Source organism: Capricornis sumatraensis, chromosome 19 (assembly GCF_032405125.1).
Source record: "Capricornis sumatraensis isolate serow.1 chromosome 19, serow.2, whole genome shotgun sequence".
NCBI lineage: Eukaryota > Metazoa > Chordata > Mammalia > Artiodactyla > Bovidae > Capricornis > Capricornis sumatraensis.
The window spans coordinates 65,729,441-65,750,926 of NC_091087.1; the positions used below are offsets into that span (position 1 = coordinate 65,729,441).

General features: G+C 50.5%; 2 protein-coding genes across 2 annotated transcripts; one reads left to right on the forward strand and one right to left on the reverse strand.

Annotated features, from left to right (window-relative positions):
* The first annotated feature begins 378 nt into the window (after nt 1-378).
* On the forward strand, nt 379-6,087 carry LOC138095084 (interferon alpha-inducible protein 27, mitochondrial-like). The gene is made up of 6 exons (XM_068991051.1): nt 379-507; nt 1,361-1,510; nt 2,425-2,553; nt 4,386-4,415; nt 5,222-5,383; nt 5,863-6,087. Exons 2-6 carry the CDS (start codon nt 1,387-1,389, stop codon nt 5,943-5,945), a joined length of 528 nt encoding a protein of 175 aa, XP_068847152.1. The 5' UTR covers nt 379-507; nt 1,361-1,386; the 3' UTR covers nt 5,946-6,087.
* A 9,595-nt stretch (nt 6,088-15,682) lies between these two features.
* LOC138095229 (interferon alpha-inducible protein 27-like protein 2) lies at nt 15,683-17,662 on the reverse strand. The gene is made up of 4 exons (XM_068991248.1): nt 17,597-17,662; nt 17,434-17,463; nt 16,664-16,825; nt 15,683-15,885 (listed from the first exon to the last, which is right to left on the reverse strand). The coding sequence occupies exons 1-4, from the start codon at nt 17,601-17,603 to the stop codon at nt 15,683-15,685; spliced, it is 402 nt and encodes a 133-aa protein (XP_068847349.1). The 5' UTR covers nt 17,604-17,662.
* Nucleotides 17,663-21,486: the final 3,824 nt, after the last annotated feature.

Below are 21,486 nucleotides of genomic sequence, written 5' to 3' on the forward strand. Positions count from 1 at the left end.
CCTGAACGGTTCAGTGAAGTATTTTTAAAGGCTAGGTGAGGGAGAAGTGGCCAGGGTATATGATCAGCTCCTACACAATTCTCTGATTCACTGATGGGGATCAACCCTTAGGCACCAGTAAGTCTGGGGGCTATGAGCGCAGGATCATCCAGTAGTTAATTTCTTCCATTTGGTGATGGTTTTAGCGTTTGAAAAATTAAGGAAATTAGCATTAGCTACTATTATCTCGGAACTTCGGAGAAGAGCTAAAGCAGAGGACATGGGGGAGGGATGTCCAGGAAGCATCCAAACGGTTCTGTGGGCTTCCCAAGAGAGGAGAAAACCAGGTGTGACTTTCGTTTTCTGAGAAAATGAAAGTTATCTCATTGGCTGCCTGCATCCCATGGGAGGTATTCCTCTGTTATCTGCAGAGCTGCTGTAAACATCCTGCTTCAGATCTTCCCTGAACTCAGCGAAGCTCGAGAGAACCAGGTCAGGTCCACGTCTTCAGAAAGTCTGCTCCCCTGGGTAAGATGGGGGGGGCAGGGACTGCTCCTTCCTGCGGCCCCCACCCTCGGGGAGCTGGTGGGCTCGGTGACTGTAGGGGAGACCCCTGTGGATGCACTGGGAGAATTGTCTCCTGTTCCTCATTTGGGCGGCTGCGGTTGGCGAAGCTGGGTCTCCAGAGGGAAGGGACTTAAACCTCCACCCGTCCCTGGGCTCTCGGACTCTGGGAGCAGTGAGCCTCGTCTGTGCCCGAGTGACCCTCAAGGCTTGAGGCTGGGTGGGGGTGAGATGGGCAGGCGAAGAGACACGCAATAGGAGGAAGCAAATCAGAGCCACTCCAAGCCCACGCTTTGGAAGCCCCGAGACCTGTATCAGTTCCCGTGTACTTTGCCAAGCAAAGCTGTGTGACCTTGGATGAGTCCCTTACCCTCTCTGTGCCGGGGCTTTCTCATCATAACATGGGGATGATAATTTCATTCTTCTCGTTGAGTTAGTGAGGAGAGGGCATGAGAACAAGAACTTGACCAACTTGACCCATGGCATATACCTTAAAAACGTGATTGGTTCTGATTTCCTAATTCTGACACCTTTTAAATGGCTCCATGGAGGTTTAAGGGCATTCTAGAAACGTGAGTTTGGGGAGGAGGGAAGCAGACCGCCTCAGGAAGTAAAAGCTTCTTCCAGCTCCCCCATCTGCCTTCCCCTCACTCAGTCACTCCAACACCGTGTCATTGGGCCCTTTCCAAGCCTGCATTCTCCACAAGCTCAGAGCAGCCTCTCTACCTGCTGGAGCCCCTTGAGATTTTTCAGGGCAGTGGGCATGTCCCCAGTTCTGGTGTCCCTATCCCCCATCCAGGCTCCACTCTTTTGACAGGTTTGGTGCTTGTCCGTTTTGGTGCCATGGAATTCACCAAGGTTGCCCTCTTAGCCTCTAACCTGGCTTCCAAGATACTGTCTGCAGGGAGCCTGGCCAAAGTGGGCGGGGCAGCCTCCAGCAGCATCTTGGCAGGACTTCCTTCACTGGGTGAGTGCTCCTGCTAGGGATTGGCGGGGGGCCGGGTGTGAGGGCGCCAGGGAGCCCACAGAATCCTGCTCTAGGAGCCTTGGGCAGGGAGCGTGGCATCACCCTCAGCCCGTCTCCCTCCCCTGTCCTTCCCCTCGGGCATCTGCCCTGGCTTTCTCTCTGAGAAGGGCCACAGGGAGGCAGGACTCTGACATGGGGGACATGGGGGAGGTGGGGTGGTGTACCGGTGATCTGGGTCCCTTGCCTCTCCTGTCTAGACTAAGGGACCCTGCGGCTGGGACCCATTCTCTGGCTCTCATTTTCCCGGGGACACACCCCTAGAATTCAACTCCTTTATGTTTTTACTCCAGTGACCAGCCAGCTTTTTGTAAGTTTGTCCTGCTAGATTTCAAATCCAGAGCTTTGATTTGAACACAATTCTTCCACTCAGGTCCATTTCCTTCTTGCAAGCCCCATCTTTGGTTTTATTAAATTAGTCTCGCTTTTTATCTTGCCTTTTGCCTGCAGTTCCCCCTCCCCAAGTCAACCTTCTAATATGTTGAACGTGCCTCTGTTTTTCATCTACATTTTTGCAAAATAGGTGTTTTTTGTTTGCACGCGTTTTAATTTACATATAGAAGACTGTGTGGAATATCTCAATGTATTGGTATTCCCCACCCCCACCCCACCCTGAGAACTTTGTTTTTGAGATCCATCAGGGTCGATAGGTGAGCCTGTGTCCCTGGCTTCCAATCGCTACACAAAGTGCTCCCGTGCACATCCGCCATCATTCACTTTTCTGTGCCCTGTGGTGGACCCCCAGGATCACTCCACCTCTGCCAGTGCAAATAGTACAAGATGGAAGTGGGGGCGGGCCAGGGCTGCCTGACCTCTGACCTCGGACTCCTGCGCATTTACCCTCTGTTCTTTCTCAGGGCTCACGCTGCCATCCAGCGCTGCTCTGGCGGGGGCCACGTCTACCCTCGGATCCTTGGTGGGGACGCTGAAAGGCTCCTTCCTGCTCGGATCCCCCGCTGCGGCCCTGAGCACTTTGCCAGTAGGAGGTAACTAGCCCTGGGTGATACATACCCCTCCTTGGACTCCCACTCAGCGCGGGAGTGGGACAAGAAAGTGAGGACCTTGGCCACAGCTGGTAATCCTTCCTTATGATCAGAAGTAAGAGGACTCCTCAGTGTATGAGAAGCAATTCACAAGATGAAATAATCAGAACAACTACATTTTATCAAACACTGTGATATCCTAAGTTTAGCACTTGACATTTGGCAATTCATTTAATTCTCATAACAACCCCAGAGGAAGATGATATGACCTCTTATTTATAAGGGAAGGAACCGTTGTCCAAGGTCCCTGGGCTGGGAGCTGGGGTGGGCGGCTGCATCAGAGCCTGGGATAGGAAGTAGAACAGAAATGCAGGGGCGCAGGCCTGGGAGGAAGCCTCAGGGCAGGGGGAGGTTCTGAAAAGCCCAGAAGGGCCAGGCCCCTCTCTCCGAGGGTGACCACTGGATGAGCCCAGCAGACAGGCCATCAGAGACATAGCACCCTCTCCCCTGGACTGTCTGTGCTTCGGGGCCCAGGCACGCCACGGGGCCAGCCAGCTTGTTATCCTCTCTCCTCCCTAACAGTAACACTGAGCCTCAAACACTCTAATTGGCTCTTGATTCTTGAGTCTCCAGTTCCATACCCCAGCCAGGTGGCTCACCGGTCACTTTGTTGTTGTTTAATCGCTCGGTCACGTCCGACTCTTTTGCAACCCCACGGCCTGGGGCCCACCACGCTCCTCTGTCCATGTGATTTTCCAGGCAAGAATATGCAAGTGGGTTGCCATTTCTTCTCCAAGGTATCTGCCCCACCCGGGGATCAAACCCACATCTCCTGCATTGGCAGGCAGATTCCTTACCGCTGAGCCACCAGGGAAGCCCTGCTGGTCACGTAGGGTTTGTTTTTCATACCTTCTTTACCTCCTTAACTGCCACCCCAAAGCTCTCTTCTTGGGAGGCTGGCTGAGCTCACTCCTGCACACCTTGCTGTGTTTAGAACTCCTGGTCCCCACTGGCCCCAAAGATCTCAGTCTTGGCTTCCATGGCTGCTGTGGGCTAAGACCTCTGCCAGGGAGTTCCAGGAACTCTAGTTTCAGGGAACCATGGTTCCGTGCTGTGAATAGCTCCAGCCACAGGAAAGCAAGGATAGTTCTAATTGGGAGAGTCTGGGGCAGCCTTCCAGAGGAGGAGGCAACAGGTGTGGCCTTGAAGAATCAGGAGCATTCAACGCGTTACAGCACTGTTCTCAAGTAGCACTCAGGCATTCAACAGTGTTTGCCCAGACTTCAGTCAAGTCCTGCAAAAGGAAACATGTCTCTCTAAGTGAGGATTGACTGCTGTCTGAATAGCTTTCTCTGGATGATAGGAGAAGGTCATATAATACCTCTGACTTCCACACTCATGGACTTCCCTGGTGGCTCAGTTGGTAAAGAATCTGCTTGCAGTGCAGGAGAACTGGGTTCAATTTCTGGGTCAGAATATTCCCTGGAGAAGGGAATGGCTACCCACTCCAGTATTCTTGCCTGGAGATTTCCATGGACAGAGGAGCCTGGCAGGCTACAGTCCATGGGGTTGCAAAGAGTCGGACACAACCGAGTGACTCACATTTTCACTCCACACTCATAAAATACTGACCCGCCTTTGGATGAACTAACATCAGGGCCCAGAGAGCCACTTCTTAGGAAATCCCAGTTCTCTGGGTGAAGCAGCCAGGCTCCTTCCTTCCTGTGTCTCCCAGGCTGGGGCAGCCCCCTCTGTGTAGGTGGACTGTGGGCTCAGGGAGTGGAGGGGTGGTGTCCAGTGTAGGTCAACTCACAGAATGTTCTTTTGGTTTCCAGCCAAGGCTGCTGCAGTTGTGGTGGGCGGAGGTGAGTCTCTGCCAGGCCAGGCTCGCCCTTGTCTGTCCCCAGGCCCTGGGACTTGGGGAGCAACTGGCCTTGTACCTGCCCCAGCCTGCCCCAGGCCTCCTGTCCATGGTGGGGGAGGAGGCGCTGGAAAGAGAAATGAGACGTTTCCATCAAACTCATGTGGAGGTAGCCCCAACGGGGGCCCCGGTTTCTTGCAGACCCTTTAACGTGTGACCTTGGATGTGGCTTTGAAATCCTCTGAGCTCAGCTTTCCTCATGAAAAACACGCCAAGACTGCGTTCAGGGTTACCGTGAGGATTATGTAGGATGACACATATGCACAGTTTGGACACATGAGATGCACTGAGGAGAAGCCCAGTGGTTCTGGCTTCCAAGGGCTCTGCAGTGATGGCACGGAGGCCCAGTGTCGGGACTCAAGTGGGGCTCAGAATGTGTTCCTTGCTTTATGCTGGGCCCTCGGTAAGATTTGCTTAAAGATTTCCTCAGCAAAGACAGGAAGCTTGCAAATGTCCCCCTCTCCCTCCCCAGTTCCAGCATCTCACTAAGGCAGAAACTGAGGCCCTTCCCAAGGAAGGTCCCGCTGAGAGCCAGCACCGTGTCCCCGGCGACCCCACAGCCCTTGCCTCTGCTTTCCCCATCAGCTGTGGCTTCCCTGGACTCCTGACTGCTGGCCATGCCTCCTGGAGTCTCTCCCAAGCTCAGACTTAACCTTCTCCAGACTTCCCAAAGCCCCCCAGGCTTGATGTCATGTGTGTGTTTGGAGGGGAATATCCATTACCCCCTCACCTTATCCTCTCCCTGTTCAGCTTCCACCGTGGTGGCTGTGCCCGTGGTGCTGGGCGCAGTTGGCTTCACCAGTACAGGAATCATCGCCTCCTCCTTAGCAGCCAAGATGATGTCAATATCTGCCATTGCCAATGGGGGCGGAGTTGCTGCTGGCAGCCTGGTGGCCACTCTCCAGTCCGTGGGTAAGTGTCCCCTGCGGGGCTTGCTCATAGGGCTGAGGGTAAAGGACAGGAGCCTCAGTGCCTCTGGCCCTGACCTCAGCCCCAGTGAGCCCCAGTCTTCCTGTTCCTTGGTATTTCCTCCGTGGTCCCTTTCTCTCTCTGGGTTTCTCTGAAGCAGATATAGGAAGGAGGGAAGATGCTCTGGCCTGCAGCTGTTCTGGGATCAGGCTGACTCTGCCCAAAGCAGATTTTCTGGGTTAGCTGGAGCATCTCTGTCCCAGCTGGAGTTCAGCTTTCTTCCCTGGAGTGGGAGGCAGCTCCCAGCTCTTGACTTCATCACTGGAGTTCATGCCTTTGAGTATCTGCCTGCAGCAGCACTCCCGCAAACAGAGATCTTTGGGGGCTGGGGAAAAAGAGCAGGGTTCAGGGTGGAATCTCTGGGCCTGATGCCCCCCCCAGCCTGCCCACCCCACTCTACTCACCCTCTGCTTCTCCCCCAGGAGCAAGTGGACTCTCCCTGTCATCCAAACTCCTGGTGAGCTTCGCTGGGTCCACCCTCGTGTCCAAACTGGTGGGCCTGTAACATCCCTCTGCTCCCTCAGCAGAGAAGAGGACCAGGTGGGGTCCTGCCCACCAGCCTGATGCAGTGAGGGACCCAGTCCTGGGGTGACAAGTGCCAAACGCTGCACCCCCAGAGGAAAATGAGAAATAAAAACAAGTTGTGGAAACAAAACAAAACGAGTTGTGCCGCGCCTCTGGGTCCCTTCCTTCTTGCTGGCCTGAAGTCAGTTGGGGGGAAGGCTCACCACTCGTAGAGTGGCATGGTGTTGGGGTGCCCAGAGTTGGACTGAGTCTAAATGTGAAGACTGGAGGTTCCCCCTGCCTGGCTTAGGGCTGTGTGTGGCCCCAAAGGGTCACCTGCACTCTGGGTCTGCATTTCCCCTTCTCTTGTGGGGAATTCATTTAAATAAACTCCAAGGTCTCAGCTAGGGTGGGTGTTAGGCACAGTGCCTATGCAAAGTCAGGAATGGAATGGAAGGGAGCTTCCCCTTTGGAGCTTCATTGGCAGGCTCCCTGCCCATAGCTGTTTCCTAAGTGGCCTGCCTCAGGCTCAGAAAGCAAGGATCTCAGGATGTCACCGCTTCCTTCCGAAGTCAAAGCCAGTGCTTTGGCTTTTCTTCTCCCCCAACAGCTAGAGAAGAAACCTAGTTTGGCCAGCGAGTGGCGCTAGTGGTAAAGAACCCGCCTGGCGATGCAGGAGACATAAGAGATGCGGGTTCAATCCCTGGCCTGGAAAGATTCCCCTGGAGGAGGACATGGCAACCCACTCCTGTATTCTTGTTGGGAAATCCCATGAACAGAGACGCCTGGCAGGCTATAGTCCATAGTGTTAGAAAGAGCCATTTACGACTGAAGTGACTTAGCACACCCGCCCTGATCTTTCCGCTTCAGGGCCTTGGTCCCTATCACCCTTCTCACCCCAGTATAAGGCCTCTTAGAGACTCCTTATCAGCAGGATGGGTTCCATTCCAAAACATCAGAAAACTCACTTAGGGGTTGATTCAGTCCTCCTTTCCACGAAATCTTCGAGCATGTGCTGTAGGAGAAGCACTGGGCTTGGTGCTGGGGAATTTAGCCTTCCCAAGGCAGCACTCCTAGTTGGCCAGGTGGATGGGCCCCAGGCACTGGTCCATTGAATTTGGCCTCTGATGACACCAGGAGCCAGCCCAGGGCTCTGGGCACGCCCAGAAGGAAGCACAGAACAGCACCGTCTTAGTCCGTTCAGGATGCTGTAACAAAAACCCTGTCAAATGGGCAGCTTATAAACAATGGAAATGTATCTGTCATAGTGCTAGAGGCTGGGAAATCAGAGCTCTAGGCTACAGCAGATTTCGGTTCCTAAGTGACAGACTTTTCCCTGCGTCCTCACATGACGGCAGGGGCAATAGAGCACTCTATGGCCTCTTTTATAAGGACATTGTCAGCTTAAAAAAGTCACATCCTAAAAGTTGAGAGTTGGGTTTTATTTGGTGGCAGTTTTTAGGACTTCAAGCCCAGGAGACAGCATCTCAAGTAACTCTGAGAGAACTGCGCGGAGAAGGTGAGGGGAGGAGTCAGGTTATATAGAAGTTTGTAACAGAGGGCAGGTAGTCTGAACATCAAAAGTATTGTTGTGAATTAAAGGAAATGAGATATCTCAAGGAATTTAGTGCTTTTCTGTTCATGGGGCTTTTCAATGTATGGGAAGATGCAAGAGTCTGGGCTCACAGCAATCGTTTCTTTCATGTGCGTCTCAGCTAGCTGGGGCCAGTATCTTGTGTTTTTCGCATCCCGGGTTCCTCAGTGCTCACTGTAGGGAGGGGCTGCAGCCTGAATGGGGCCAGAGGGAGCTGGTATCCTTCTCCTTCCTAGCTGCCCTGGAGGGCTGGAATCGCTGATGACTGTGACAGCCTTGCTTATTGATATGGCAGGAAATGCTCCATTTCTCAGAGGGGTACAAACATTCAGACCATAGTCGGCATACTGGGGAAGGGGAACTTGAATTCTATCCGGAGGGTTTCGGAGAAATGCTGAAGGGTTTTCAGTATGACTGTGACCCTATCACAGGCCTGACACCCCTGAACACCCTCTCCTAGGAGCCATCAGCAGCCTGACAGGATCTCAGATCCTAACAAGCAGAGTAGCCCCTGCTCACAGCAACTAGAGAAAGCCCCCAAACAGCAGTGAAGACCCAGCACAGTCATAAATAAGTAGAATTAAAAAAAAAATTAACCACCCTATATTTCACAGCCTCTTGCCTTCTGAGAGAGCCCATACTCTGTCTATAGAATGTGTATCTCTCTAAATAAACCCATTGTTACCTATCACTTTGCCTCTTGCTGAATTCCTTCTGTGCTAAAATATAAAGAACCCGAGCTTCCTTAAGTCCTGAGACCAGGTGTGTGATCTTGGTTAAAAGACAGTGGATTCAAGTCCCAACTTGGGTTTTGGCTGGGTTTGAGTCCCGTCTGAGTTGTACAGTTTCAGTAGGGCATGAGGAGGCAGGGCAAATTTCCACTGTGGGAATCTAGCTAGGATGGCTTCCTGTCTTCTTCAACACGGCAGAGGACTACTCTTTGCTTCTGGCAAAAATCAGAGCCCTGGTCTTTGGCTGGTACATGATTCCCAACCAAGGACTGCATTCTCAGGCCTCTTGCAGTGAAGCCCTCACAGGACTGGGTCTGGACAGTGGGAAGTGAGTGGAAATGTATGCAACTTTCTGGGCATGCCCTTAAGGGGAGTGGGGGGGCTCTGCCTTGCCCCTTGGCCTCTCCCATGGGCTCTGCTGTGGTCAGAGGGGTGACCATCCTCCACCCTGCAGATGACAGCAGCTTTTCAAGGAAGGCAGAGCAACAAGACCCAAGGAGCCTGGGCCTCCCTGAGCTGAACCACCGCTCTGGTTCTTACATGACTGAGTAACAGAGAAAGAAACCTCTCATGTTTAAGTCAAGAGGGCTTCTTTTACAATAAGCAAATGTATACTCTCATGAACACAGGGGAATCTTTTGATTGCAAGTAATAGAGAGATCAATCCAATAAAGAGAGTTACTTTTACCTGCTCCTTCTCAAAATCCCACTAAAAGAACAGGAAAGGACTAAAGAAAGGCTTAAACCTGTATCAACAAAGAGGCTGGGAGAGAAGATGACAGTAACATACTTTAGGAGGTGGAAATCACACGGACCTGGGGCTCCACTTGGCAGCCCCAACAAAGCTGAATCTTAAGGTGTCAGTGGATAAAGGGAAAAAGAGGCAACTATGCCCTTAGGACCCCTCAGAGCCTTGGACATCAGAGTGGTGTGTGCTACTGCAAGTTGGCAGTAAGATGGACTGGCAGCAAGAGGGCTGGCCGGAAGTCTATTTAGGAAGCAGACAGGCCCCCAGCTAGTCCCCTCTGGCAGACTCCTGGAAGTTTCGTTTTGGTGAGGTGGAGTCCCTGGGCCAGGAGGCACCAGGAGCTTCACACTGAGAATGAGAGTCTCCTTACATGGGTTGAGACCCTCAGTCTTCCTCCTTGATGGGAACTGAGAATGCTGTAGCTAGCCTACAACATCCAAAACGGAGGGAGGAAGATTCTTCTTGGGAATTGACCAGCCCCCAAAAAGAAATTGCTCGTGTTCTAACATCTGGAAGGAGGTGCCTGTTGAAAGGTTCATCCGGACCTCGTACGGTCTCCAAGCTGACGAGAGCTGGCAAGGGCTGTCATGGTGTTGCCAGATTCCCGGCTCCTTGTCCACTGATGCTGAAGAGACAGAAAAACACAATCCAAAAGGATACACTCACTTCAGTGTTCGTTGCAGGACTGTTTAAAAGCCAAGGCATGGAAGCAACCTAAGTGTCCATTGACAGAGGAATGGATAAAGAAGATGTACATATATACTCAGCCATTAAAAATTATGAAATAATGTCACTTGCAGCAACATGGATGGGCCTAGAGATTGTTACGCGGAGTGAAATCAGACGGAGAAGGAGAAACATCATGTGACACCCCTTATATGTGCAAACTGAAAAGAAATGATACAAATGAATTTATTTACAAAACAGAAAGAGACTCACAGAGACCAAACATGGTTGCCAGCACAAAAGTTCAGGGAAAGGGATAGTTAGGGAGTTTGGGACGGACATGTACACACCGCTATATTTAAAATGGATAACCAACAAGGACTTCCTGTATAGCACATGGGACTCTGCTCAAGGTTATATGGCAGCCTGGATGGGAGGGGAGTCTGGGGGAGAACAGATACATGTGCATGTATGGCTGAGTCCCTTCACTGTTCATCTGAAAGTATCACATTGTTAATCAGCTATATCCCAATTTTTAAAAAAGAAATACGGAGTTAGAGTTTGGAGGAAATCAAAAGATGGCTTTATTCCTCTACCAGGCAAGGGTAGAACACAGCAGGCTATCGCCTCAAGAGCTGTGCCCTCATCCTAGGGGAATTTAAAGAACTTATGAAGAATTTAAATTTAAAGAAGTTAAGTATAAAGAAAGCTGAGAGCCGAAGAATTGATGCTTTTGAACTGTGGTATTGGAGAAGATTCATGAGAGTCCCTTGGACTGCAAGGAGATCACACTAGTCCATCCTAAAGGAAATGAACCTTGAATATTCATTGGAAGGACTGATGCTTAAGCTGAAACTCCAATACTTTGGCCACCTGATGCGAAGAACTGACTCATTTGAAAAGCCCCTGATACTGCGAAAGATTGAAGGCAGGAGAAGGGGACGACAGAGGATGAGATGGTTGGTTGAATGGCATCAGCGACTCAATGGACATGAGTGTGAATAAACTCTGAGAGCTGGTGATGGACAGGGAGGCCTGGCATGCTGCAGTCCATGGGGTTGCAAAGAGTTGGAAACGACTGAGAGACTGAATTGAACCGAACTGATGTAGCCTGGGTCTTGTGGTTTTAGGGTAAACGATTGGCTCAAAGTAATGAATGTCTTCTATTGTTCTTCCTGTATTATTTCAAAACAGTCACAGCTGGTGTCAGGCAGCCCAGTAATTGGATCCATTTATCTCTGGGTTATTGACCTGTGACCTTCTTTCTGAAATACAAACAGCTATAAGGGGTTATTTGCTATAAGAGAGTGCAAAGAGAGCAAATACCAAGTGCAGAATGTAACTTACATCAGCTGTCCCCAACCTTAATGGCACCAGGGACGGTTTACATGGAAGACAGTTTTTCCATGGGCCAATGGGGTGGGTGATGGTTTGGGGATGATTCAAGTGCATCACATTTATTGTGTACTTTGTTTCTATTATTGTTACATCAGCTCCACCTCAGATCATCAGGCATTGGATCCCAGAAATTTGGGGACCCCGGGTTTACACAGTATCGGAGTGATAGGTTAGCTTTCTGAAGGACAGATTGAGTCAGACACTACAGATTAGTAACTTAAAAAGTGGGGCTGATTAACTCTTTCAGGCCTGTTTATGTTTCTCCTCCAGCCTGCTCCCTGTTCTCCTTACTTCCCTTGTTCTCAGGAGAGGAAAGAAAACTTCATTTCTATTGTTATTGCAATGATGCAACATCTGTGAAGGCTCAGCCATGAAAGGCTTTGTGCTCAGTTGCTCAGTCATCCAGCTCTTTATACCCCTATGGACTGTAGCCCGACAGGCTTCTCTGCCCACGGGATTCTCCAGGCAAGAATACTGGAGTGGGTTGCCATTTCCTCCTCCAAGGGATCTTCTGACTCAGAGATCAAACTCAGTGTCTCTTACCCCCAGAGCAATTCTAAAAGCACTGGGGCAAGAGCAGCAGCAAAGCAAACACCGGTAAAAATATATTTACCCTGGTTAAGACACTGGGCACGATGTAGCACAGAAAATCCACACGCTATTCCAGGACAGGTCACACTGCCACCCCTGTTTTTATAGGCGTTGTTGAAAGAGCCTGTAAGACACGACCCCAAGTCCCTGACTCCGGCTGCTATTGAAGACGGGCTTCTTTCCATAACTCACATTTTCTTGGTGCGTTATTTCCAGGAGATCTGGAGCCTTTACCTGGCTCGCTGCCCATCAGCTCTGTCCCAGCTGCCTGCTCAAGCAATCAGCTTGTGTTCAGGGAGATAAAATAGCTTTCATAATAACTCAAATAATTTCAAAGTGATGAGGAGACCTGAGGTTGGGGAGGGATACACTGAAACAATTACAACCCTTGTCCAGCCAGCCTCCGCCAGCCTCTCCTGAGTGACTTTGGAAATAGGAATTTTCCAGCAGAAAAGGAAACTGAAAAGGAAAGGGAAACTGAAACTGTGCCAGGCTTTCCCTGACAAGCTACAGGATTAGGGACTGTCTGCTGGTGATCGCCCTCAAGGGCCTTGACCCGTGGCTTTGTAAAGGGTAGTGTTTCCCAGATCTTGGCTCCCTGTCTGCCGATGAGGAATGGAAATATGGAGATAGAGTTTGGAGGGAAGAGAAAAGAGCAGCTTTATTTATTTATTTATTTTTGAAGAGCAAAAGGGAAACACAGTTGGCTAGGGTCTCAAGAACTGTGAACCCCCTCTCTGGGATTAGGGAGAAGTTTTCTATCATCATTCCTTTTCCTTTCGCAGGGTTTTGAAATGGCCACAGCATTTAGGCAATTGAGGAACTGGGTCTGGTGTCCCTAAACTTATTGTCTCCTGACCTTTTTTTTTACCCCCCCCCTCCCCTTGAAGTGCAGAATGCTGCAAGAGAGGGTAGGGAGAAAAGAATGCCAGGTGCAGAATACAACTTATTTGAAGTCAGAGAGTAATTAGCTTTGTTTAACTTTGTGAAGGGCAAGTCTAGCTACAAGTATTTGTTAGTGTTAATAGTAACAGCTAAAGAATAACCAAGATTAACTCTTGAAGATCTGTTTAGCTGGTATGTACTGATATGTGACCTCTGGAGGTGGGGAGTTATCCCCCAAAACTAAAACCCACCCCTGGCTGAGGGCTATTCTCGGGAGTGGGGGGACAAACACCTGACACCTCCAGGCTGTCTTGTAGCCCCCGGGAGCAGGCACTGGGAGCCAGTGCTGGGGAGACCTGGACAAAGCTCCCACAGGGTCTGTTGCTCTAGCGAAGTGGAGAGAGTGGTGAACCGGATTTATGCCGGGCCCTGCACCAGGTGACGGGGAGGAGGAGAGGGAGGGGCGAGAACGGGGCTTCCCAGGTGGGTCAGTGATGAAGAATCCGCCTGCCAATGGAGAAGACGCAGATTGGACCCCTGTGCCGGGCAGATAGCCCACAGAGTCTGGCGCTACTGAGCACGCATGCACTGCCGCGCGAGAGGTCGATCTGATCAGGAGTTCAGCTGGGGGTTTGGAGTTCTTGTTCCTATGGCTGCCGTCTGTGACCCAGCAAGCTCACATCTGGGTTCCCTGGCCTTCCCGCAGTGTTGCTTGTCCTTTGCTAGCCTGGCGGCCAGGACCGAGGGGTTCTCTGTGGCCCCAGCGGGTCTCAGTCTTCGCAGGCGCTGTGGATCTGGACTTGGGGGCGCTGTTGTCTGGTTACCGTTCCCCTCCCCCTGCTGCCCCAGTGGTGGGCGGAGCCTTACTATCCCAGTCCAGAAAGTTTAGCACCCCAACTTCAGGGGGAAAGGTATTTTTTTTCTCTTTTTCTTTCCTGTCTATAGTGATCTTCACCTGTGCTCTGCGGACTACAGTTTACTCTCCTTGCCCTAGCAGAATAAGGCTTTTATTCCCTAGGGGGCGGGGCTGCAGCTCCCCTCTGCCAGTCTTGCCTCAATGAGGGACGTTTTCCTTGGGTTTCCTCCTGCCTCCAGTCTTTCTTGGTAGCACCCAGTAGGTCGTTGGGAGAAGAACTTTCAGGCTGGCCTGAAGCATCCATCCTTGTGACTGTAGCTCCCCAGGGCCCCTGCACTCATGCAAGCCTATCCTTGCCCTTGAGCAATCAGTTAAGGCTTTCAGCTGAACTCGCACCCCCTGCAGCAGCCTCAGCTCCCTCCTGCGCTCTGCACAGGGTGGTCTCCAGGGCTCTCCTTGGAGGAACCTGACCTCCCTGAGAATTCAGGCCCATCTGGTGGCCCCCGCTTCAGCTCTTTCAGGGGTTCAAGGAAATTTATGCTTTTGTAAGTTTTCTGGCTTTTTCTTATTGTCGGAGGGAGTTAACACTCTCTCCAGCTTCCTGTGTCCTAAGCAGCCCCTCCTTCTTCATAGGGTCAGGAACAGCAGTTTTAGAACTGATTATCTCCTTCTTTAAAAAGACTCCAGAGAATGTAGGCCTCTCTGGAAGGAAGTGAGCGCTCACTCTGGATGGGAACAGAGTCTCAGGGGAGACCAAGAACTCTTGTCGCCAGGGGAAGTGAAGGAAGTGAAGTCGCTCAGTTGCGTCAGACTCTTTGCAATCCCATGGACTGTAGCCTATCAGGCTCCTCCGTCCATGGGATTTTCCAGGCAAGAGGGCTGGAGTGGATTGCCATTTCCTTCTCCAGGGGACTTTCCTGACCCAGGAATTGAACCCGGGTCTCCCGCATTGCAGGCAAACGGTCACCAGGGGAGGAACTGGTAAACTCCAGTTCCCCTTCAATTTTCCAGGCACAAAGCGTAGGGACCACTCCTGACCCCATCTCTTCCTCTCGAGGTATCCACTGTAACACTTGGCACACGGCACTGTCCTTGTCCTGGTGGTCTGCTGGTCAGCCACCCCACAGCATTCTGAGAAAGGCCAGTGTCCTGATCACCTCTGGATGTCTGGTGTCCATTAATGACATTAAGGGCAGAGGGACCTGTGGTCAGTGGCTCTATATGCATCCTAGATACCCCTCATCTCTGCCTACCTAGGAACCTCTGTCAACCCCATCACTGAGTGTGGCCTCCTAGATGGCTCAGTGGTAAGGAATCCACCTACTAATTCAGGAGACACAGGAGACGCGAGTTTGATCCCTGGGTGGGGAAGATCCCCTGGAGGAGGAACTGGCAACCCACTCCAGCATTCTTGCTTGGGAAACCCTATGGACAGAGAGGCCTGGTGGGCTTTAGTCCAGGTGGTTGCAAAGAATTGGATACAACTGAGCAACTAAGAGAAGGCGATGGCACCCCACTCCAGTACTCTTGCCTGGAAAACCCCATGGATGGAGGAGCCTGGTAGGCTGCAGTCCATGGGGTCGCTAAGAGTTGGACACAACTGAACGACTTCACTTTCACTTTTCACTTTCCTGCATTGGAGAAGGAAATGGCAACCCACTCCAGTGTTCTTGCCTGGAGAATCCCAGGGACGGGGGAGCCTGGTGGGCTGCCGTCTATGGGGTCGCACAGAGTCAGACACGACTGACGTGACTTAGCAGCAGCAGCAGAGCAACTAAGCATTCAAGCATCATTGAGTGAGTGGTAAACTGAGACCCACGGATGGCCCACGAATAGCCCTGGGTTATACAGCCCATGCTCTGTAAGATGGGGACCAATGAGAGCCTCCTGCCAAGTGATACTGTGCTTGATCAGCTGGCCACCCCACTCTGCCCCCCACCAGAAGACAGGTTGGGAGTGTGGTGGTTCAGTCGCTAAGTCGCTAAGACTGCAACGCCATGGACTGTAGCCCACCAGGCTCCTCTGTCCATGGGATTTCCCAGGCAAGAATGCTGGAGTGGGTTGCCATATCCTTTTTCCAGGGGATCTTCCTGACCCCAGGGATTGCACTCATGTCTCCTGCATTGGCAGGTGGATTCTTTACCACTGAGTCACCGGGGAAGCCCTTCAGGTTGGGAGAATGGGGAGGAATTGAAACTTCCAGTTCACAACTCACAGCCCCCCAGGGCTGCAAGGAGTAAAGACAGGGAGTTACATCTGCAGGTAATCTTTATTTCTCATGCTTCTCTGGCCCGAGTGGGGGTTTTGAAGGTTTGACTTGGGGTACATTTTCTCCTGGCTGCTCCCCTGCAGGTCTGGGTCCACCTGGAGGAGGGGAAGGAGGTGCACTTCTGGCCCCTCCAAGCAAAGCCCCAAAAGCTGATCCAACGGAGCCCAGGAGGATGTTGGATGATGTGGAGAGTCCAGCTGCCCCTGTTGGGAGAGAAAAAGGGTGAGCGCAGGAAGGGTGCAGTGGCGAGTGTCTGGGACCCCCTCAGAAGGCCTGAGGCCCAGAGATGCCACGTGGATGCCTCCTGTAGGTCCTGAATCCCCCAGGGCTCTGCTTTGGGCAGAGGGAGCTAGAGGTGGCTGGAAGAGAGAGAGAAGGGGATGAAGAGAGAGAGTCAGCCACAGACCCCAAGAGCGACAGGTCCCACTGAGGCTGAGAGGGGAGGGGATCTGCCTAGGCCACTCTGGGGTCAGATTTTGGCAGGGGTAGACCCAGAGCCCACGCTTCCCTGGTGGCTCCGTGGTAAAGAACCTGCCAATGCAGGAGATGTGGTTCGATTCCTGGGTTGGGAAGATCCACTGGAGAAGGAGATGGCAACCCACTCTGGCATTCTTGCCTGAGAAATCCCAAGGACAGAGGAGCCTGGTGGGCTACAGTCCATGGGGCACAAACAGCCGGACACGACTTAGCAACTAAACAACAAAAACAAAGACCTAGAGCCCAGCCATCACAAACCCTGGGACCCTCCCTTCTTCTCTTTCCCAGGACCCGCTCACCCCTCCACTCCACTCCTGCCTGCAAGGCTCACCCAGGACTCGGGAGAACAGTGAGGGAGAGACGAAGAACCAGGGACCTTGAGGACCACGAAACTGGAGGGGAGGGACCGGCCCTCCCGCAGGCTTAGCCTCTGGCCGACACTTGTGCTGGTCGGACCCTCCTCCCCTCCGTTCCTCCCGCCCCTCATCCGGCCCAGCCCCTTACCCACGGACTGGAGAGTGGCCACCAGGCTGCCGGCGGCAACTCCGCCCCCATTGGCCACCGCGGCAGCTGACATCATCTTGGCCGCTAAAGAGGAGGCGGCGATTCCAGCCCCCGTGAAGCCCACGGCGCCCAGCACCGCGGGCACCGCCGCCACCGCCAGGGCTGCAGGGAGAGAGGAGCTTTGGGGTCGGGGGCATGGGCTGAGGGGAGTGGACCCCCCTTTAGGAATCCTAGACAGTTTCTGGGGGCTGTCTGCTTGGAGCAGACGGGAGACAGCCGCTTGGAGAAATGTCCCAAGGTAAAAAAAAAAAAAAAATGGTATGGGAGCGGGGCTGTGGAGCCAGCTAGGGACAGTAGTTTAGGGGAGGCACCTATTTGAGTCTCCAACTTGCAGTGTGGCAACGGGGAAGTCACCACCCCTTCCTGGGCTTCAGGTCTGCGTGTGTGTGTGTGTGTGTGTGTGTGTGTGTGCGTGTGTGTGTGTCAGTGTGGGGGAGAAATAAATCAATAAACCACTGCTGGTTTTAGCAGCAAATACCCTTTCAAATGAAACCTTCTCTACATGCTCTTTACATATAAGGACTAGAGCAGCTCCGTGGGGGATCGCGGGGTCCTCTTCCTAGGGAGTACTGCTCTTGGTCCCTAGCAGTCACCCCAGCGGCTCCAGGAGTGGAGGGGAACGCCCCCTTTCTAAGGCCTCCCGTCCATCCCCGGACCGGGGCCAGGTGAAGGCCTGGCGACGCAGGGATGCAGGGATGCAGGGAAGTCACCTCCTCCGATCGCAGCGGCCGCCGCTCGTTCTTGAGAGAGAGAGGAGAGAGAGTTGGTTGAAGTATTGAGGGAAAGAAGCGAGTCCTCTGGCCCTTGGTAGGTTGGGGTCTGGGAGGGCCGCCCCCTGCCCAGAACGTCCCCTGATGGGAAGGAGAAACTCACTTATCATGGCGATGCCCTCTTCGCAGCAGCTGAGCTCAGGAAATGACTAAGATCCAGGAGGTGCTGTGATTGTCCGAAGAACCAATGGGGAAGCGGCCGGCCCCTCGCAGCGTCTCTGCCCCAATTAGACTCTGCTGCTGCTGCTGCAAAGTCGCTTCAGTCGTGTCCGACTCTGTGCGACCCCATAGACGGCAGCCCACCAGGCTCCCCCCGTCCCTGGGATTCTCCAGGCAAGAACACTGGAGTGGGTTGCCAGGAAGCACATTCTGCTCTCCTGCTCGCCCGCCCCCACCGGCTTCCCATCCCTACACCCGGGTCTTACTCGCCCGCACCCCCACCTTCACCCCACTGGTCCTTCTCTTCACCTGCCCCTCTCCTCCGGCTCTCTTCTACCCACCGGTGGTTGCCCCCCGCCCGAATGGGATTCTCTCTGGTTTGGTGGCCCCACCAAAGGGAAAAGAACCTGAAAACACCCGAAAGACGCTGCAAGTGGACCGGGGTTCCAAGTGTAACATTCTGCCCCCTGATGACAGACGAGTTGTTCTCGGCCAAAAAAAAACCAAAACCAAAACCAAAACAAAACAAAAAAATAAACACACACACACAGAACGCAAGGAGAAAATTTAATTCACTTCCAGAGGGAGATACTGGTAGATCTTACTGCTTTTCCTTCCAGCCTGTCTCGCCAAGACCACCCCATCTCCATCGTGTAACCTCAATTCCAAGTTCCAATCACACTTGCATGCTACTTTGCAAATTGCTTATTTAATCTACCGTTTATATTTCCCCAAGCTGTTTAATGGGCTTCCCTGGTAGCTCAGCTAGTAAAAAATCTGCCTGCAGTGCAGGAGACGCCGATTCAATTCCTGGGTGGGGAAGATCCTCTGCAGAAGGGATAGGCTACCCACTCCAGTGTTCATGGGCTTCCCTGGTAGTTCAAAGGGTAAAGAATCCTCCTGCAGTGCGGGAGTCCTGAGTTACATCCCTGGGTTGTGAAGATCCCCTGGAGGAGGGCATAGCAACCCACTCCAGTATCCTTGCCTGGAAAATCCCCATGGACAGAGGAGCCTGGGGTCACAAAAAACACGACTGAGGGACTAAGCACAAGTTGTTTGATATTCTTCAACCGGATATTTTAAAAAGTTATATTTATTGAGGTATAATTTACCCGGAGTAAAACTCAATGGGGTGGGGGTGGGGGGGGGGAGGGCAGTGTGTTACATGAGACATGCCAGGATTAAGATCCCTGACCAAGGATGGAGCCTGAGACTCCTGCAGTGGAAGGGTGGAGTCTTAACCACGAGACTGCCAGGGAAACCCCCAGACTCAACTTTTGAGTGTATATTTTTATGAGTTTGGACAAACCTTTACAGTTGTGCAACCATCAGCTCAGATACAGAACGTTTTCATCACCAGTCCCCCTAGTCCCCAGTTCTCTCATGGTCTTTTGTAATCAACTTCTCCCTGACCCCGGCCTCTGGCCACTTCTGATGTGTTTTCTGTCCCTACGCATTTGGGTTTTTTTTTTTTTTTTCTTCAGAATTTCAATGTGATTTTTCACTTGTCATCAGATGTTCTGTCCTGGGGGTAAACTATAGTTTGATGCATCAGCCCTTCCCTGCATAGCCTTTAAGGGTTTAAATTTTTGCTCTATAGCTTATCCTGGCCTGAAGTGCTTATGTCATAGTGCTCAAGTATTGTCTGATAATATAGTCCTGGAGGAGGAATTGCTGGGTCAGAAACTATACATTTCTTGTGGCACTTGATACTTTCTTGTTAGGTTATATTTCAAAAGTATTGCTTCAGCTTATACTCCCTCTAAAAGTATGGGAGGGGATCTATTTTTCTCTACTCTTAACCAACAATTAGCTTTGTCATTAAAACAAAAAAATCCCTTTTCTGATGAAAGATTAAAAAAAATGATGACATTTTAATTTAAATTTCTTTTTTTTTTACTGCTGATCAGGTTAAATTATTTTCTAAATTAATTAGTTAGTTTAGTTTTGGCTGCTCTGGTCTTCCCTGCTGCCTGAGGGCTTTCTCTAGTTGCAGGGGACAGGCTTCTCATTGCAAGGGCCTCTCCCGTTGCAGAGCACAGGCTCTAGGGTGTGTGGGCTCAGTGGTTGTGCCATGTGGGATCTTATTGCTCTGTGCCATGTGGGATCTTCCAGGATCAGGGATCAAACCCATGTCCCCTGCATTGGCAGGAGGATTCTTAACCATTAAACTATCAGGGAAACCCCAGGCTAAATTACTTTTCTGTTACTTAGGCTTATGCAGTCTTATTTGTGAATACAGTCTGGTATTCTAGGATGTTTCTTCCCTGGATGTGTTATATTTTTCCCTTACAGATATAGGAATTTATTTATATTTAACTATCTCAATTCTTTCTTATAGATGTTGCAAAGTTTTGTTTCATCATTGTCTCTTTTTTCAAGGGGGTAGGGGGACTTTTTTAATGTAGAAAAGTTTTTAATATTTATGAGAATATACTAGTACTTTAATTTGTTATTATTTTATTTGTATGTCTAAAAAAAGCTGTTCCTGCTATCAGATACATCATCACCTGTATTTCGAGGGAGTGGGGGTAGGGGTTCTTCTGTGACTTCACTTTTTAATCCATCTGGAATTTAGTTTGTACATATAGGGTGTTTTACATATCTATGTATGTCTTAGCCAATGAGCTCAGATATAAACACCATTTATTAAATTCCAACATCATTTATTAAATCATCTTCCATTTCCTCTTTGATTTGAAATTCTAATCTTATATTCAAAATACACATACTTGTGTATAAACCAGTGTACCTGTTTTGGAATATTCTATTCTGTCCTAATGAGGATCTCTTCTGGCAACAATATAATACCATTTTAATGTTTATACATTTAATATTTGATTTCATGTCTGTGACCATTTTCATTTAGGTTTAAAATACTTCTGATTCTTCCTACTTATTAGTTCTTCAGATGAAATTTACAAATATCTTTTTTCAATTTCAGAAATTTTTTTTTGCTATTTTGATGGAAATTGAGCTAATTTTTAAAATAAATATTCAGGGAGAAATATTTTTACAAAAGCAATTTTTTTATCCAGGAAGATGATAAGTCTTTCTACTTATTCTTTTTCCATATTCCTGGGTAAGATTTTGTCATTGTATGTGTCTGTGTGTGCTAACTTGATTCAATTGTGTCCGATTCTTTGCGACCCTAAGGACTGTGACCTGCCAGGTTCCTCTGTCCATGGGATTCTCCAGGCAAGAATACTGGAGTGGGTTGCTGTGCCCTCTTCCAGGGATCTTCCCCACCAAGGGATCACACTCGCGTCTCTTACTTCTCCACACTGGCAGGCAGGTTCTTTACCACTATAAGGACTACATATTTTAAAATAAACTTTATTTTCAAAGAAAAAATTGCAAAGATAGTACAGAGAGTTCATACATATCCTGCACCCAGTTTTCCCTTATTATTAATATATTAGTAGGATACACTTGTTACAATGAATGAACCAATGCTGGCATGTTATTATCAAAATCATACTTTATTCAGATTTTCTTATTTCTAACCTAACATCCTTCTGTTCCAGGATCCAGTCCAGGATATCACATGACATTTAGTCTTCATGGCTACTTAGGTATTTCTTTGCTGTGACAGTTTCTCGTGCTTTCCTTGCTTTTGTTGACCTTAATGGTTTTGAGCAGTACTGGTCAGATATTTTGGAGAATGTTCCCTCACTGGGATTTGTCTGAAATTTCCCTTCATGATTAGATAAAAGTCTCGTGGAGGAAGATCACAGAGGTAAATTGTCATTCTCATCACAGCGCGTCAAAAGTACACGCTATCAACTTACAGCTGTTGGTGTTGACGGTAGACATTTTCACATATTGTGGTAT